The sequence below is a fragment of the Nomascus leucogenys genome, chromosome 3 (assembly GCF_006542625.1).
Source record: "Nomascus leucogenys isolate Asia chromosome 3, Asia_NLE_v1, whole genome shotgun sequence".
Lineage (NCBI taxonomy): Eukaryota > Metazoa > Chordata > Mammalia > Primates > Hylobatidae > Nomascus > Nomascus leucogenys.
This window is the reverse complement of record NC_044383.1, coordinates 44,014,355-44,032,712: the sequence shown is the minus strand read 5'-3', so window position 1 is coordinate 44,032,712 and position 18,358 is coordinate 44,014,355. Positions and strand designations below refer to the sequence as shown.

General features: G+C 39.8%; 1 protein-coding gene across 5 annotated transcripts in view; it reads right to left on the bottom strand.

Moving 5' to 3' along the window:
* Positions 1–18,358, bottom strand: part of PANK1 (pantothenate kinase 1) — a 122,220-nt gene that overhangs the window by 6,392 nt on the left and 97,470 nt on the right. For 4 of the 5 annotated variants that reach the window (XM_030809284.1, XM_030809285.1, XM_012505625.2 and 1 more), the window contains 3 exons: positions 9,888–10,141; positions 4,462–4,638; positions 3,844–3,967 (listed from right to left, as the gene is read on the bottom strand). In XM_030809284.1, the coding sequence (XP_030665144.1) occupies positions 3,844–3,967; positions 4,462–4,638; positions 9,888–10,141 (555 nt within the window). The remainder of the gene's footprint in view (positions 1–3,843; positions 3,968–4,461; positions 4,639–9,887; positions 10,142–18,358) is intronic. The other variant, XM_030809283.1, reaches the window with a different exon arrangement.

Below are 18,358 nucleotides of genomic sequence, written 5' to 3'. Positions count from 1 at the left end.
TTTTGTCATCAAGGATGTGGCTTTGCATTCTGAACATACACTTATGAACATTCCTCTCCTATCCTGCTCATGCAGACATGCTTCCAATCCCGTAAGCTTCCAGCTCTAGTGCACTCGTTATACTTCCCACTCCCCCAGATATTTCTTAAGCTCAAACCGGAGCTCAGCCTGTCCACCATGCAGAGGCTGCTCACCACTCACTCACTCACTCAGAGCCAGTTGCTATGGTCACTCATATCAAAGGCAAGAGAGTCTTTGAAGCTGGTATTACTTTCTGCTTAGTCTATCAAGAGTAATCAGGGTCTGGGAACATCACCTTTTAACTGGCTCAAGTTTTAACAATGAATGTTCATGAACCCATTAGCCACTGAAAATTTTCCGTGGGTAGAGGAGTGGAGGTAGTTTTAATAAATTTTCATAAAAAAAAAAAAAAAAAACTAGCCACAAATCACCCAAACTAAGAGGTGGCAAGGAACACTCTAAGAAACTCAGACTAAAAAGAAATTTAATTAAATTGAGGAGTTTTGCCCTTTCTCCCAAAATAAGGGAATCCAAAGGAGGATTTGCTCAAAGCCCAGTCCTGCATTACCCTAATAGAAAGTCAGAAGGAGTAGAAGTGGCATTAAAACTGGAAGAGCATTCCATGTTTCAAATAAATTCCAGGTGGGTAAAAGATGTTCAAAAAGAAAAAAAAAAAAAAGAAAGAAAGAAAAGAAAAAGAGATAGGGAAAAATATGGAAGAACTGGAAAAAAATGTTGAAGTAGAAAATGCGTAATAAAGGAAATCATTTCAAAATAATTGCTACATTTACTTTAAAAACTTAAATTTATTTGGGGAAAAACATCACCACAAACAAATCCAAATGGGAAGCAATAAATGGAAAATATTATGAGTACATTTCACATAAAATGGATTTGTTACTTAATTGATAAAGTTCCATAAATCAATAAGAAAAAAAGGCCAACAACCCAATAGAGTAATGAGTAAATAATATTAATAGTTAATCCCAAAATAAGGTATAATTTTTAACCTATTACATTGAAAAAAATCAAAAAGTTTGATAACTCTGTGGAGAAACTTGTACCCTTATAACCTTGCTTGGTGGGAATATAAATTAGAACCACCTTTATGGAGGGAACTTTGTATCTGTTAATATTACAATCAACATATCCTATAACTCAGCAAGTTCCCTTCTAGGAATTTATCCTATTGATATACTCACATGTAGGCAAAATAATATACATGTGTATACATATATGTGTGTATACCATATACAAATACACTGTGAATTTTTAAATAATAGTAAAAGACTGGAAAAACCTAAATATCATTAGGAAATTGAACAAATCAATAACAGCATATCTATATGTTAAAATGCTATATGGCCATTAAAAATGAAGCAATTTAAAATATACTGATATGATCAATTTCAAGATGCATTATTACGTCAAAAAGCAAAAGGCAGTATTTTTAGAGGTGCTTATTAAAATATATAGGGTAGACTGATATAATATCTGGGATTTGTTTTCTAGTATTTTAGCAAAAAAGAGAGAAGAAGGAGAGAGGACCAGAGGGAGGAGGAAGAAGAAAATACAGAGAAAGCATGTGTAGTGAAGCCTTAATGATTGCAGAATCTGCACTGATGGATATACGGAGGTTCTTTATACGGTTCTCTCTGCTTTACATATGTTTATGAATTTTCTTAATAAAAAGCTGATAAAGCAAGATGTAGAATAATATATGGAGAGTGAATTGTATAGCATATAATCATATTTCAATAAAGCTATTATTTTGTAAAAAAGGTAGAGTTTGCTACCTTTGGAAAGATAAATGTATCCTACGTTACATACAATAAAAACAAAAGATATTGTAATACATACAATAAAAACAAACAAAAAAACCCTAAAAACAATGGCAGCCTCTACTGAGGTTAACATTGAAAGACAGAAGTGGAAATGATGACTCACTTCTTTGTGTATCCTTCTAATGTCTTAGAAGTCTGTATTATGTGTTTGTATTATCTATTCAAAAATTTGAATCAGAAAATTTAAAATTGATGGGGAAGAATTTCACAGCATCTCAAGAATCACGGCAAAAATGCTTTAGATTTGGTAAATGTAGTGTCCCTCAATGAAATGGCTGAAATCAAAGGTTTTCAATTCAGTGACTCCAGAGAGCAAAGCAAGGACTGAGGGACTTGGTAGCTGCTTTCGCGGGGAAATGCAACACTGCCAGTCACTGGTGCGGCCACTGGGAGTCTGCATTGACTGGACACCCTCTGGTAGAGCCTTGGCCCCAAGGCGACTGGTGATTCTCTTCACTCATTCAGCCCCACAGAAACATATAAAATAGTTGCTCAAACCAGTATATAACATGGCTACATTTTCAAATTGGCACTCGCTCTACTCCACCAATCAATAATATTTAAATTGAAATCAAAAGTGAAAAGTAAAGTCAGTTGCTCTCTCCCAAAGGGATTCTGATGCCTGTGAAAAGACCTGCTGACCTGCTGGCTCACTCCAGCCAAAAGCACAAGAAGCCAGCTCTGTGGAAAGTAGGAGAAAGGGCATCTATTGCTCTGTGGGGCAAGGGGTGTTACCAGTTGACCTTTGAGAGCCCATGAGTACAGCCAACTACACACATACTGGTCTTGGGGCTTGTTTCGTTACTTGGAAAAATTCCCTTTAAAGGTTAATGTCAAGAAATAAACTCTGTTACATTGAGTCCCATGACTCAAGTGGACTTTGAAAAAACATCTCTGGAATGCTCTTTTCTCTGAGTATCAGCCTCCCATTTAAACTCCGTCTGAACTGAGGGCTTCCAAAAAGGTATGTCGCTGATCTGCAGGCCAGTAACATACTCTGTTCAGTGTTATGCAAGGAGAGTATGTTTTTTGTCAACCCAGAACTCAAAGGCAGGGCTAACACCCATGTATCATAAAGACTGCCTCATACACTAACATTCAACTATTCAACTGGGAGGGGGCTCAAGGGGCTTTCTGAGTAACTATAATGTTCTATTTCTTGATCTGAGTGATGGCTATACAGGGGTGCTTGTGTGTGTAAATTAAACTGTAAGCTTATAATTTGAGCCTTCTTCTGTATGTATGTCACCTATTAAAAGCTGTATTTATAAAAACTCCATTACAGATCTACTGTGGTTCTTTAATACTCTCCTATGACCTGTTCCATGCCTCAACTCCTCTTTCTTGTCTTTCTAATACACCTCAGTGTGAAGAGTTCTACTTTACACACCTTGTATTTCACAAAAGGTTCAATTTTTTCCAAATGAATCTTGCAATGCTTCAAAACATGTTAATACAACTTTGTATGTCACCAGCTCCACCCCTTTTTGTGCCTGGGGCTCTGGCTGGCCTTGGCTGTAGCAAGCTCTCTATGCTTTGATAGCCCTGTACAATGCTGCTTGAACTCCATGCCACAAGGCAACACTGTAAAGAAGCTGAAAGCAGAGAGAATATCGAATATTTCAAGTCGAGCATTTTACCTGCAGTTATGTGCAGGGATGCTCAGACCTTTTCCTCACATTTCAGTGGACACACGGCAATAATGATGGTTAGAGAGACTATAACATGGGTTGTAATTGTATTATGTTTCCACAGGTGAATGGTTTATCATTCATTATCATCCAGTGCCTTCTTAAAAATAAAGCACATATTCCTCCCCCTCCCCCAACACACACCCCTCCTGTTCTGTAAAGTGTGACTACAGTAAAGGGAAGCTTTCCTAAGGATATGTAGTTGTGTAAGAGTCAACAGGTGTTGCACTGCCAAGATGATGTGTATGAATGACACACAGCTTTCACCAGGTTGAGTAAGGCCTTACCTCATTCAACGCACACATCCGAGCAATGGAGCCAATGTTGTTGGTGATGGTGACCAATGTGGCCCGGGCGAGGTCTTCCTTGCTGATGGAATCTCGCTTTTCTTTACTCATCATGTTGCCAAAGCTATGTTAGAAATATTAGCGAGAGTGTTCAAAATCGTCCTCAGGCAGGGCCCATCCTTCCACCAAAGTATTGTGGAAGGCTCTACGAGTAACTGTTCAAACTCAAGTGATCCAATTTTGCTACTATGGTTTATAAGCAGACAGGATTATAGTACGCATGGCTGACTGCCCTTTTCTTAATAGGGACAAAGTAGCACGTCCATTGATGGGGGGAAAAAATTAATGCCTCTAGATATCTGGACAAGAATGGAACAGGTGAAACTATTGCAGTTTTCTAGAACCTTCTTTCAAAGTTGCCTTATTTTAAGAACAAGCATCAAGAGGTAAACATCTCAGTGCTTCAACAAGGGCAGGAGATCAAGTCTGAGCTCTGATACAACAGGTATCTGCACCAGGCTGGTGGATTGACATTTTAAAACATAACTTAGTGAATGGCCAGGGTGGAGAGGCTGCCTTGTGTTTAATCACTACTGCTCCTAGCTACTTAATCTCTACCTTGATGCTACAGCAGATCCTTGAAGGCCAAATCGTTCATAGTCTCCTCCGTAAATGTCCTTCACCAGTTTATCAACATTGGTGCTGTCGCCTTTAGCTGCCATTTCCAGAGCTTCTTCAAAGGTCTCACAACCAGTCAGCAAGCAACATAGGCCTAGGAATGTTCCACCTCCAAGACTGAAGGAATAATAAGGTTTATTTTTAAATTTTACTTTAAGATATGCCCATCCAAGTCCCCAACTACGTCAAGACTATTAATATGGGTGAATAAAAGCAGACGAACAAAGGGGCACTTGAATTAAAGTGCTAGGGTGCAACAGAGCTTTAGGGTAGACTGGATATGAAAAGAGGGCAGAGACTAAAAATAAACATCAAGGAAAATTTGCCCCTAAATTTGAGAACAAAACCAAAGAAAGACTCTCACTGATTTCTGTTGTGAGACCTTCAACTAGCCACTAACCTGAGTGCTTTGTTCAGCCTTCCCACCTATGAAATGGGGCCAAATCATGATCTCTTCTATTTGGGTGGTCTGAAAGCAGCAAATAACCAAGAAATAACTCCTATTAAAAAACCATATGCAGCTGAATATAATAAATACCTAGAAAAAGAATTTGTGTGTACATAAAGCATAGCTCAAAGCTATGAAGCCAAACCCTCTGATGACAAAACTGACCCAGGATTGTGCCAGGAGTGGCCAGTCTTAAAAGCTGTGTTTTACCTGACCTTGCTTCTCTAGCACAGATAATCTCATTTCGCCTCCTTGAATATTTCTACAAGGGAACCATTGATCTGATACTGAATTTTTTTCTAGTAGACTCTCCAGAAGGTTTTTAATATATTACTTACCACTCAATAGTAAAAAACAGTAACAAAGGTCATAAAGTGGTTCCAATGGTTGAACTACATTTAAAAAGCTTTGACTTGTTTAGGGGGAAAGTTCCTCTAAAACAGCCTAGACAAAATTAGAAAGTAATTACAGTAGCCAAGAATGAACTCAATTGTGTATTAATATCAAAGTTACCTAATGGAAAGAAAAGCAGATTCAGCATAAAGTATCGCCAGTGAACTCCCAGCAGGAAAAGGAGTATTGATTCCAAAACCTAATGGACATAGGTTTTCCTATTTCTTTACCATGTAGAAGAGTAAATGAAGAAGAGCTGCTCACATCCATCTGTTCTGAAGCCCCAAAGAGCTATAGCTTTGGAAATTCAATTTGTGTTTGAGCACTGGCTTTTACTTCTAAGAATAAAATCAATTTGGGATTAAGGTTATGTTTAATAATGTCAATAACTGTTAACAAGAAGGTACAAAACTGTAGATAGGTACATAGTTCTTGAAGATGCATCTAAAAGGAAACTGACTGGGCGTGGTGGCTCATGCCTGTAATCCCAGCACTTTGGGAGGCTGAGACGGGCGAATTACTTGAGGTCAGGAGTTTGAGACCAGCCTGGCCAACAAGGTGAAACTCTGTCTCTATTAAAAATACAAAAATTTGCCAGGTGTGGCAGCTCACACCTGTAATCCAAGCTACTCACGAAACTGAGGAAGGAGAATTGCTTGAACCCAGGAGGTGGAGGTTGCAGTGAGCCGGGATTGTGCCATTGCACACCAGCCTGGGCGACAGACACAGCGAGACTCCATCTCAAAAAATAATAAAAGAAAATGAAATAGCGAAACTATGTGTAATATTCTTAAATTGTCATTTATATAAAAGTATACTTGATTGAGGTCAGGCATGGTGGCTTATGCCTGTAATCCCAGCACTTTTGCAGGCCAAGGTGGGTGGATCACCTGAGGTCAGGAGTTTGAGATCAGCCTGGCCAACATGGTGAAACCCTGTCTCTACTAAAAATACAAAAATTAGCCAGGTGTGGTGGCACGCGCCTGTAATCCCAGCTACTCAGGAAGCTGAGGTGGGGGGATTACTTGTACCCTGGTGGAGGTTGTAGTGAGCCGAGATTGCGCCACTGCACTCCAGCCTGGGTGACAGAGCCAGATTCCGTCTAAAAAAAAATATATCTATATATATATATCTATATATATAGATATATAGATATATAAAACTTCACTTACTAATACACATATAATACACATATATATATGATTGAAATTATGGGTTTTCATGGAAAATTATGTAGCTAGGTACCACCAGTAGCAGCTACCCAAACTGTAGATGCAGTTCCATGAGTAAAGGAAGAGGTCCACGTACATTACCTTCACAACTTAGTCACAGTACAAACTTTGGATTTCCTGTAAGAAAGTTTATCTTTATTTAAATTTAATGCAGTATGTCATTCTACATTGCTGGTTTCAGCCTACCTACAAAGCTACTGTGGGAACATGTTTTGGTTTGTGTGCTATTTGAATTTGTTTTGTTTTCTCCCTGTGTATTTTTAGAAAGATGTCTTTGCTCCCATTTCTATCTTCTAAATATCTGTCATCCCCATGAATAATCTTTCTCTGGACATTAAGGATTTGTATTAATCAAGGCATTCAACAACCCACTCCAAAGGTAGGCAACTGAAGACACTGGCTGACTTAGAAAGAAGGTAACCCACCGGCTGATGTGTTGGTATAAATGAAAAAGGGCAAATGCCTTGTATGACTGGAAAATGACAGACAACTTCACATAAAGAATTGGAGCAAATGAGGTAAAGTGAGCATTCATTTGCACAGTGAGTGCACTGCAGGTAGGAGGAAAGAATGTATGGCTGCAGAAGAGCCAAATGTCTCCCAGCACTTTATTAATACCCTCAACCTGCTAACCATTATTTAATCAAGTGATTTCCTTGCCCACAATCAGATGCATCTGTTTGTTTCAGTAGGCATACAGTAAAAACTCTCAGTATATCAGAGACAAAAACAATGCAAGAAAAAGCTGTAGAATATTATCATCATTTAAAAATAAAACAAAACAAACAACATCATAGTGGGGGATTTTAGGAAACAGCAGAAGAGACCTTCAATTAAGTGCTCATGCCCTTAAAACAGATTCCAAAATAATGAGATGAGATGTACTGCTACTTTCACCAAAGTTTCAAAATTATCTGCATTCCTCTTTTAACAGACTACACATTCTACTGTCAGCTATGAAGTACTATTTCTTCCACTGACTTCTATAATTGGAGTTGTGTCACTAGGAAAAAAATGTTGCTACCCAATCTGGGATGCAACAAAATTATATATAACACTGAAATAAACCATTTGAAATCATGTTTAAAAGGAAACTGTAGCTTCTTAAAAATAAACATCTTTAATGTTTAATGGGAAAATCAGGTATAATACAATAAGAAAAAACCTGGAGTGACAGCTATCAGTTCACAAATAGGAGTAGCAAAACTTAAAGCTAAGCCATTTGCTAAAACAGTGGTTCCCAAAATGTGTTTTACACACTCATACTAACCGTAGATACTAACTTCACTGCTAACTGTAATCGTTTATGTCAGAGGTTTCCTAACTTGAATTAAAAGAAACCTTTGGCAAAACAACTCTGGATCAGGATCACAGCCCCACAGACTTGATGTTTCATTCCCCTCCCCTCTCGTGGTAGCCCCTGAAAGGGTTCTCTATTAACCTGCAGGTTTCGGTAGCATCTTTCCAAAACTACTGATTGAAGAGTGAGTTTATAAGGAAGCTTGAATATCCAGACAGAATTTGTTGATGACTGGAGAATACTGGACATTAATGGGCATTTACCAATATTGATAGACATTATTACATACATAATAGAAGCCAAACACCACAGTTTGCTTCTTTGCAGCTATTCAAGATGACCCAGATCCGTGGAGCCTCCAAGTTTAAGAAAGTGTACCTGTGATGTAATTCATTAAATTGTTAAGTGTTAATAAAACTGTAAATATCTCTAATTGTGAACAATGTATAGCTTGCTGTTACCTTGGGACCAGCTTTACCAATTCAATTACTCCTTCTGGGAGGAGGTCTGTAGTTGCTTAAAAATTATATGTTTATCAAATCACTCTCTAACGTAAAACCAACTCAGCTGAAATATTCATGTCTCTGATATCCCTGACAGTCCTCATGAGGTCATGGAGTCAGTTTTGTTTCTTGTGTGAGCAAGCAAACTTCTACATTCTCAATGAGAAAATGTATGCTTGGTAGCAATTAACTTACAAAACAAAGCCTATACTCTGGACACAAGTAGGTTTCAGTTAGAATGTGTGTGTGTGTTTGTGTGTGTACATGCATGCCAGGGTTTCTCAACAGCAGCATTACTGATATTTGGGGCTCGATAATTTTTGTTGCCTTATGTACTATAGGATTTTAGCAGCACCCCGACCTCTACCCACTAGATGCCAGTTGTAACAACCAAAGAAAAAAAGATGTCAAACATGTCCTGGGGGACACTGTTAAATCTTCCCCTCTTCAGTGGGGAACCACTCATTTATCACAAGTCATGGAAATGTACTGCAAAAGCAATGCCTCCTAATGGGTCAGTAGTCCTGCAGAATTTCAGTACTGGAAAAGTCTGTAGAAGCAATCTAAGAAACAACCCCCTTCATGGCAGAAATGAGGATACTGAGACCCAGAGAAGTGACATGATATCTGCATCTATCAAAAACACTGGTTTCAACATCAAGTCCCAAAGCACATTCTACATGGCACTAATCTCCTAAGTTTTTCCTCTAAACATGGGTTCTATGGTTCTACATGCTGGAGAAATGCTTCATATCAAATCCTCTTCCTAGAATTAAGGAAAACCTATTTAGTTTTGTTTACACTGTGATGTCTTAGAGAGATCTGACCCTAGATGTTTTTCCCATGTTGAATACCCATTAACAGGAAGCTGAGCCCCTTGGCTCTTACATGGGCCTTGGGGTGTGTGCACTAAAAAACAAGGCCTTCTGCCCCACTGTGGCCATGGGGCTGTTTCCCTGTCTACTCCACTCCAAAATTCCCTAGGAGGTGTGCTGACTATTCCAGTTTTCAGGTGGAGCATTTGGCTGAGGGTAAAAAAACATTCTTTGTAGACCTAGTTTGGTTTGCTGTTTGGAATGGTATATTATTTCAAGCGAGTCACTCCAAGCTAGGCATCAATGAGGGTCCAAAAGAAGGTTTCTTCTGAAGTCATCTCTGACCATCCCAAGTATCCTTCCATCTGAATTCTACTGACCCTGCCAATCATTTGGCACTTAATGTATACCCCCTTCTTGGCAAATTTCTGGTGTGTGTGATCCTTCTTCCCTCAACCTGACCAAAGTTTCTATCAAGGCAAGGACTATGTTTTATTAACATTTATATAAATCACCCACACACCACTTTAACACACCATTTGATAAATTCTTTTTGGTTGGCCAAGGAGGCCAAGATATTTCTTTTAAAAATGTATTCTATATAAATAACCTTTTACTATAAACTGGTAATCAAGAAAGAGGTATGGGTTTGAGCACAAGCGGAAACATGTTTACCTGGTCCCTGTAACTCTTTTATAGTTGTCCTTGGAGTACACAGCTAGAATGCTGACACCTGAGCCCATGTTAACCAGCAACATAGGGTATGGGTTATCAAGGCAGTACGGCTTTTTTTGACACAATTCGGGATTTGTGGGATTTTCAAAATAGTAACATTCTGGCTTGCCGTTGAAGCCAACAGAGTCGACATAAAGCAGGCCCTGAATCAGACAGTCCAGTTCATCCAGTTTATGCAGCTGCAGGTCAGCAATCTAAAACAAAACAAACAACAAAATAAAACCTTGTGAGATAGGCGACCACCTAAAGGGAAGCCCCAGAGGTTTTATTTCTATTTAAGATGGGGTCATTCACATGAAAAGCATGGAGACACCCTTAAAACAAGTTGTAAAATCTTGCAGATAATCAGCCACTGCACTGGAGAAGTAGCCTTGGCTAGATGTCATACCTGCCCACAGTGCATGCTAAAGGACAAGAGCTTGCCTGGTTGCCTGAAATGCACGCATCAGCGTGTGTCGTGGGTTGAATGGTGGTCCCTGAAAGATGGCACTATGTCCTAATTCTCCGCACCTGTGAATGTGACTTTATTTGGAAAAAGGGTCTTTGCAGATCTAATTAAGTATCTTGAGAAGAAGTGACCATCCTGGATTATTGGGGTGGGCCCTGAGTCCAATGGCAAGCATACAGACACATAGGAGAGATTTAAAAGATGCAAAGGAGAAGGCCATGTGAAGACAAAGGCAGAGACTGGAGTGCTGCTCAACAGGCCAATGAATGCTGACAGCCACCAGAAGCTGGAAGAGGCAAAGAATGGCATCTCCCCAAGAGCCACTGAAGCAAGTACGTTCCTGCCAATGCTTTAAATTTGAACCTCTGGCATTAAGAACTACAAGCGAATAAATTTCTGTTGTTTGAACCATTAAGTTTATTTGTTATAGCAGTGACAGGAATCTAATAGGCAATGCCACCAAGAAAGAGGTGCTTGCACAGGGTGAGCAGACGGAGAATATTCAGAAAGCAACAAAAATGCTATACTTCCTTGGTAGAGCATGAAGTCCCGAGGGACTGGGAACTGGGGTGAATCACCTTTGAGCCCACAAAGCCCAACTCCCCTTTTTCCAGGCTTGGGCTCTGTAGTTAGATCTGGCTTTGAATTCTAGCTCTAAAATTTACTTAACTGAATGATTTCTCAAACCTCAGTGCCCTCATGTGTAAAATGGAGAAGATAATAATAACATTCATTGCACACTGTTGCTGTGAAGATTACCTAAAAATATAGGTAAAGTGCTTACATAGGTCTTGGCAAATACAAAGCGTTCAAAAAATGTTGGCTCTTGTATTAATGCCTGGGGTGGTCCCCAAGTGTCCTATTATGTTCCTGAGAGACAAAAATGTACAGGGGCAAAAAGGTAAAGGGGAATGATCTGGCTGAGGGCTAGGCTTAGGGTCTGGTAGCCATTTGCCTTCTCAAAAGTTTAATTTATGATCCTCAAATATATTACTACTGGCCCAGAGATCCGGATACATCATTTTCCATGGACCAAAGAAAGAAAAAAAATCTAACAATCACCAACATGAAACTGAACAAATGAAGATAATTTAAAAGACCCAATATAAATTTTTAAAAATCTCTTTAAAAATATAATAGCAAGTATTTACTGTTTACTGCATGCTAAACCCTCGTACCAGATTATTTAATTCTCCCTGAAACCCTGAAAGTAGGTACTATCAACCTTATTCTATGGTTAAGATTCACATTACTTAAATAACTTTCCCTAAGTGACACAACTAGCAAATACCTCCCAATGACTTGCTGTACTTCTCGTGTCTTCATTGTCATAATGGGTACTGCTTCTGGAGTCTGGAAACAGCCTACACAAGTACTAGACTTGGATATTTTGTCAAAAAGATATTATCTTCATTATAAAAGTTAAGAGCTAAAACGGGCTGGGGTGTGGTAGTTCACACCTGTAATTCCAGCATTTTGGGGCGCCGAGATGAGAGGATCACTTGAGCCACGGATTTTGAGACCAATCTGGGCAATATAGGGAGACCCCATCTCCACAGAAAAAAAAAAAAAAAAGCCTGGCGTGCGGTACATGCTGCTGGTCCTAGCTGCTTGGGAGGCTGAGGTGGGAGGATCACTCAGGCTTGGGAAGTCAAGGCTGCAGTGAGCCATGATTGTGTCACTGCACTCCAGCCTGGACAACAGATTGAGATTCTGTCTAAACAAACAAACAAACAAAAAAAGAGCAAAAACAAAATTTTTGACTTCATGTTACTCATTTGAATTTCTTATTTAACAAAATCCTCTGATTGTATACCTGCAGAACAGAATTAATTAGAGTAGGTTACCAAGCAGATAGTGGATGTATTCTTGATTATTCTTGAAATAAACATTCTAAATGACCCATGGTGCTAAGTAAATCCACCTCATAAATGGTTTTAAACATTTCTTTTTTTACCATGTGAAACTTCTGGATGAGATGTATGTAATTATACATGTTTTAAGAAGCAAAATTACAGGTATAAAACTATCTGGAGACCTGAAAGACTATAGCAGGGCATAGCAGTGTAAACCCTATTTCCTCTGTTCTCCCTGATTCCACAGCCTTCCATTGCACTTACAGCACAGGTCACATTCTGGCTTGTTTTCTAGGTCTTTGGCTGCCCCTTACACTATGCTCAAAGGCCTGCACATAATAATTGCTTAATAAACATTTATTACGCGGAACAGGGAGTTATTATCTCTTGGATCACCCCAAACTGAAAAGTAGCAATTTCATCAGTCAGTCTTGGAAGTACAGGTTAACTGCTTAAAAATTAATCAGAGGTTCATCAACAATATTGACAGCCAGTTCCAGAGCCAACATAACAAACACAAAGTCTGTCCTGGTGGACCTTCTGAAACTATACTAGGAAAAAAGAAAAACCTGCCAAGGCAAATAATCTATGCATGCACTACTTTGACCTGAAAAGAAACATCATTATTTCAACTTTTCCCTAAAAATCATTTTCTAACAAAGTGCTAGCAGCAAACAAACATCTCTTCTACACATTTCACTGAGGGGTGGATATCTCTGAAGCTTGAGGTCATGCATCCCCAGACAGGGAAACAAAGATATGTGTCATTTTCACTGAGCCCTACAGAGACCTCCCTCAAAAGTCTTCACCATCTGGGAAAAATGACAGGGTCCCAAGTGCAGGCAGTGAGTCATACTGCTACTTGGATTTTCAAATAGGCCATCTGAAATTCAGGACGAGTTGGGAATTAATTATCAGACTTTGCAGTCCATTAGTACAACTGAATTAACTTTGTGGAAAGCTTAAAACAGCATGTTGAGATTTCAGCTAGTGAGAAACACTCTTTCTCGGGACTTAGTTTTCTTTACATCAAGGGCCACAGACTCAAATGCCTAAAAGAGACTGTAAGAAAACAAAGGAGCAAAGGCCTTGACTAGATGTAGAGTCACAGAATGATAAGGACTGTAGCAAACAAGTCAACCTGCACATATTTAAAATTCACCTGCTGCCCACTGTTGCCATGTGATGTTGGGGGCCCAGTGTTACCAGATGACCCTATTTTTCAAGAGCCAGAAATCCAAATTTTTATGTTAAATCTTTCAATTTTTAAGTGCTGACAGCTAATTTAACATTAAAAAAATACATTGCAGACCAACAAAACATGTCTGTGGGCTGAATCTGACTCCCATACTACCAATTTTATCTATATGTATCCTAATGCTGATCCTATAACAGGCCTTAAATGATCACAAATCTGAACTATTAGATCCAGCAAACATGCAAAGGAAGCTTCAGGTCATTTGAACATATTTTGTAACTAAGATATGCTGGTAAATGTTTAACAACCAGCTCTCTGAAACTAAAAGCCCTAGTTTATAGCATTTACTAATTTCCATGGTATAATCACCCCTGACCATGACCAATTTCAAGCTACCAACATGATGTCAATAAACACATTAATTGGGAAGAGATGCATACACGGACTCTTTTTACCCGGTAGGTGCTGGCTCTAGCATCCCTCTGCTTGTAACTCTGCTTAGCACTTTTGGAGAGTGTGAGTTCTGCCAATTCCTAAATTATTAGGTTAAATTTAAGCCACTCCTCAAACTTAAAAACAACAAAACAAAGCTTGCTCTAAGACTCAAACTCTGTGTAAATAATGGAAGCTAATCAAAGACTGTATAGATCCCACCTGTGGGACTTTTAAGCAAGGAAGCTATTATTATTACCATTTTGCAGATAAAATGCATCACTGTGGGTCAGTGGGTTAAGTTACCTACTTGTGTTCCCAAGACTAACAAGTAGGAGAAGAGGTTAAAGTAGAGAAAATTTTCAAACTACAACTCTGAAAAACTAGCAATGTTATTTCCAGTACCAAAGTTACTCAAGCAAGTAGGGGTACAGTGGGGTTCTCAAACTTCAAGTGCATCAGAATCACCTGGAGGGTTTGTTACAATGCAGGTTGCTGGGCCCCAACCCCAGAATTTCTCATTGCATTTCTAGCAAAATCCCAGGTGATGCTGATGCTGATGCTGCTGGTCCTGGGACCACACTTTGAGAAACCACTGCCATAGAAGGAGAAGCACGGTGTCTGGAACTAAAGAGCTGGGACTGAGTCTATTACCACAACCTAGTACAGATGTCAATAAAGTCACATATTCTCCCTGTAGTGAGTGCCCTAGCTAACTCACAGGGCTGTTTTCAAGAATCAAATGAGATGGTTTTGCAAAAATGTTTGGAAACTTTAAAGTACTATACACACAAGAGAAATACCCATGAGAAATAAAATAATCCAGGTCTTCTTATCTCAAGTTCAAAGGTATTTGGAAGCATCATTTCCAAACTGAAGACTGTAATTTTTAGAGGGCATTCAGTAATTCCCTATATGCTAACAACGGAAAAAATACAGGCTGGGTGTGGTGGCTCATGCCTGTAATCCCAACACTTTGTGAGGTCAAGGCAGGAGGCTTGCTTGAGCCCAGGTGTTCAATACCAGCTTGGGCAACCTGATGAGACCCTGTCTCTATAAAAATTTTTTTAAAATTATCCAGGCATCATGGCACACACCTGTGGTCCCAGCTACTCAGGGGGCTTAGGGAGGAGGATCTCTTGAGCCCAGGAAGTCAACGCTGCCGTGAGCCATGATCGCACCCTGTCTCCAGCCTGGGTGACAGAGCAAGCCCCGGAAGGAGAGGGGAGGGGAGGGGAGAGGAGGAGAGGGGAGGGTAGGAGAGGGGAGGAACAAGACAAGAAAAGAAAGAGATGGATCTTAAACACAGGCATGCTCAGGATACAATTAAGAGAGCCTCCTATGAGCTGTTGCTCAGTCTGTCAAAAATAACTAACTCAATAGCTAACTAAAGAAATTTGGTAAAAACTATCCCAAGAGGTTCCACATCTAATCCCTGGGAGCATTCTATGGATCTACCCAGGATCAGTTACATCACTCACCTATAGTTGGGAAATGAGTCACCAAATTGTATTTTGGAAATAAGTAAAATACATATCTGTATGATATTTTATACTTCCAAGGTACTTTTGCTGACACTGGCTCCATAAATCAAATTGGAAGTGATGGAAAAGGTTATCCTACTAAACCAAGAACAATTTGCATATAAAATGGTTGATTCTGAATTACAAATTACACTCAGGATTCTTTTCACAAAGCTAATAGAGACCTGAGAGAGATGAATTTCAAACATGTTCAGTGACTGAGAAATATAACAAAAACCTCAAGGATAGCTTTTTCCTCCCTCCATCAAATGACGAAAGGGGCCATCTATGAGTGGTTAAAAGTCTCAAGCCAGAATGAAATTGAGACTGATAGTGTCTACCAAATCTTATGCTCCTGCAATATCACAAATCAGTCCTCAGATTAATAACAGGGACCAAGGTAACAGGTGTTCGTAAATGATGCTCTTAGGTTTAGACATTCCACAGATCCACAGGTGTCCTACCGCTCCTGATGCTTTTCCATCATTATACACTTTTTTTTTTTTTTTTTTTTTTTTTTGAGATGGAGTCTTGCTCTGTCGCCCAGGCTGGAGTGCAGTGGTGCAATCTCGGCTCACTGCAAGCTCCGCCTCCCGGGTTCACGCCATTCTCCTGCCTCAGCCTCTCCGAGTAGCTGGGACTACAGGCGCCCGCCACCACGCCCGGCTAATTTTTTGTATTTTTAGTAGAGACGGGGTTTCACCATGGTCTCCATCTCCTGACCTCGTGATCCGCCTGCCTCGGCCTCCCAAAGTGCGGGGATTACAAGCGTGAGCCACCGCACCCGGCCCATTATACACTTTTTAAGACTGGTCCCTTGGAGATTTCTGGCCTAAGAAAAGCCAATTCTTTTATAGTAACTAAAAGAGTTACTTCTGACTTCTAATCAATGTTAGCTTTGGACTGGACAAAACTCACAAGTGTCTACATGCATACTTCCAAGATGTTGCAGGTTGAGTTCCAGACCACCTCAGTGAAGTGAATATTGCAATAAGGCAAGTCACATGAGTTTTTTGGTTTCTTAGTGCATATAAAAGTTGTTTACGCTGCCAGGGGCGGTGGCTCACACCTGTAATCCCAGCACTTTGGGAGGCCTAGGCAGGTGGATCACTTGAGGTCAGGAGTTTGAGACCAGCCTGGCCAACATGGTGAGATCCTCATTTCTACTAAAAATACAAAAATTAGCCAGGCGTGGTCACGATGTGTCTATAATTCCAGCTTCTTGGGAGGCTGGGGTAGGAGAATCCCCTGAACCCAGGAGGCAGGTGTTGCAGTGAGCCGAGATCGTGCCACTGCACTCCAGCCTGGGCACAGAGAAAAAGTTGTTTACACTATACTGTAGTCTATCGAGTGTGCATTAGTACTAGGTCTTTTTTGAGACAGAGTCTCACTCTGTCTCCCAGACTGGAGTGCAGTGGCGGGATCTCGGCTCACTGCACGCTCCACCTCCCGGGTTCATGCCATTCTCCTGCCTCAGCCTCCTGAGTAGCTGGGACTACAGGTGCCCGCCACCACACCCAGCTATTTTTTTGTATTTTTTAGTAGAGACGGGGTTTCACCGTGTTAGCCAGGATGGTCTCGATGTCCTGACCTCGTGATTCGCCCACCTCGGCCTCCCAAAGTGCTGGGATTACAGGTGTGAACCACCGTGCCCAGCCTAGCATTATGTCTAAAAAAAAAAGAAAAAAAAAAAAAGGACATACCTGAATTTTAAAATATATTTATTGCTAAAAAATGCGAATCATCTGAGCCTTCAGATTAGTAATCTTTTTGAGGGTGGAGGGTCTTGCCTCAATGTTGAGAGCTGCTGACTAATCAAAGTAGAGTTTGCTGAGGGTTGGGGTGGCTGTGGAAAAGTTCTTAAAATAAGACAAAAATGAAGTTTGCTGCATTGGTTGACTCTTCTTTTCACAAAAGATTTCTCCATAGCATGGAATGCTGTTTCATAGCATTTTATCCACCATAGAACTTCTTTCAAAACTGGAGTCCATCCTCTCAAACCCTGCCACTGCTTTATCAACTAAGTTTATGTAATATTCTAAATCCTTTGTTGTCATTTCAACAACGTTCACAGCATCTTCACCAGAAGGAGATTCCATCTCAAGAAACCATTTTCTTTGCCCATCCATAAAAGGCAACTCCTCATTCATTCAAGTTTTATCGTGAGATTGCAGCAATTCAGTCATATCTTCAGGATCCACTTCTGATTCTAGTTCTCTGGCTAGTTCTACCGTATCTGTGGTTACTTTCTTCACTGACATCTTGAACTCTGTCCATGAGGCTGAAATTCACTTCTTCCAAACTCCTTCTAATGCTATTCTACTCCTCCAACTTGAATCTCAAATGTTCTTAATGGCATCTAGAATAGTGAATCTTTTCCAGAGATTTCTAATTGATTTTACGCAGATCCGTCAAAGGAATTGTAATCTATGGCAGCTATAGCCTATGAAAAGCATTTCTTTAAAAAAAAAAAAGCATTCCTTAAATAATAAAACTTGAACCTTGTAATTATTCTTTGATTTATGGGCTGCAAAATGGATATTGTATTCATAGGCATGAAAACATTAATCTCCTTTTACATCTCCATTAGAACTCTTGGGTGACTAGTTGCGTTGTCAATGAGCAGTAAAACTTTGAAAAGATTTTTTTTTTCTGAACAATAGGTCTAAATAGTGGGCTTAAATATTTAGTAAACCATGCTATAAACAGATGTACTATCATCCATGCCTTATTGTTACATTCGTAAAGCACAGGTAGAGTAGATTTAGCATAATCCTTAAGGGCCACACGATTTTCAGAATGGTCAATGAGCATCGGCTTCAACTTCAAGTCACCAGCTGCATTAGCCCTTAACAAGAGAGTTACCCTGTCCATTGAAGCTTTGAAGCCAGGCATTGACTTCCGTTCTGTACTATGAAAGTGTCTTAGGTGGCCTCTTCTTCCAAAACAATATA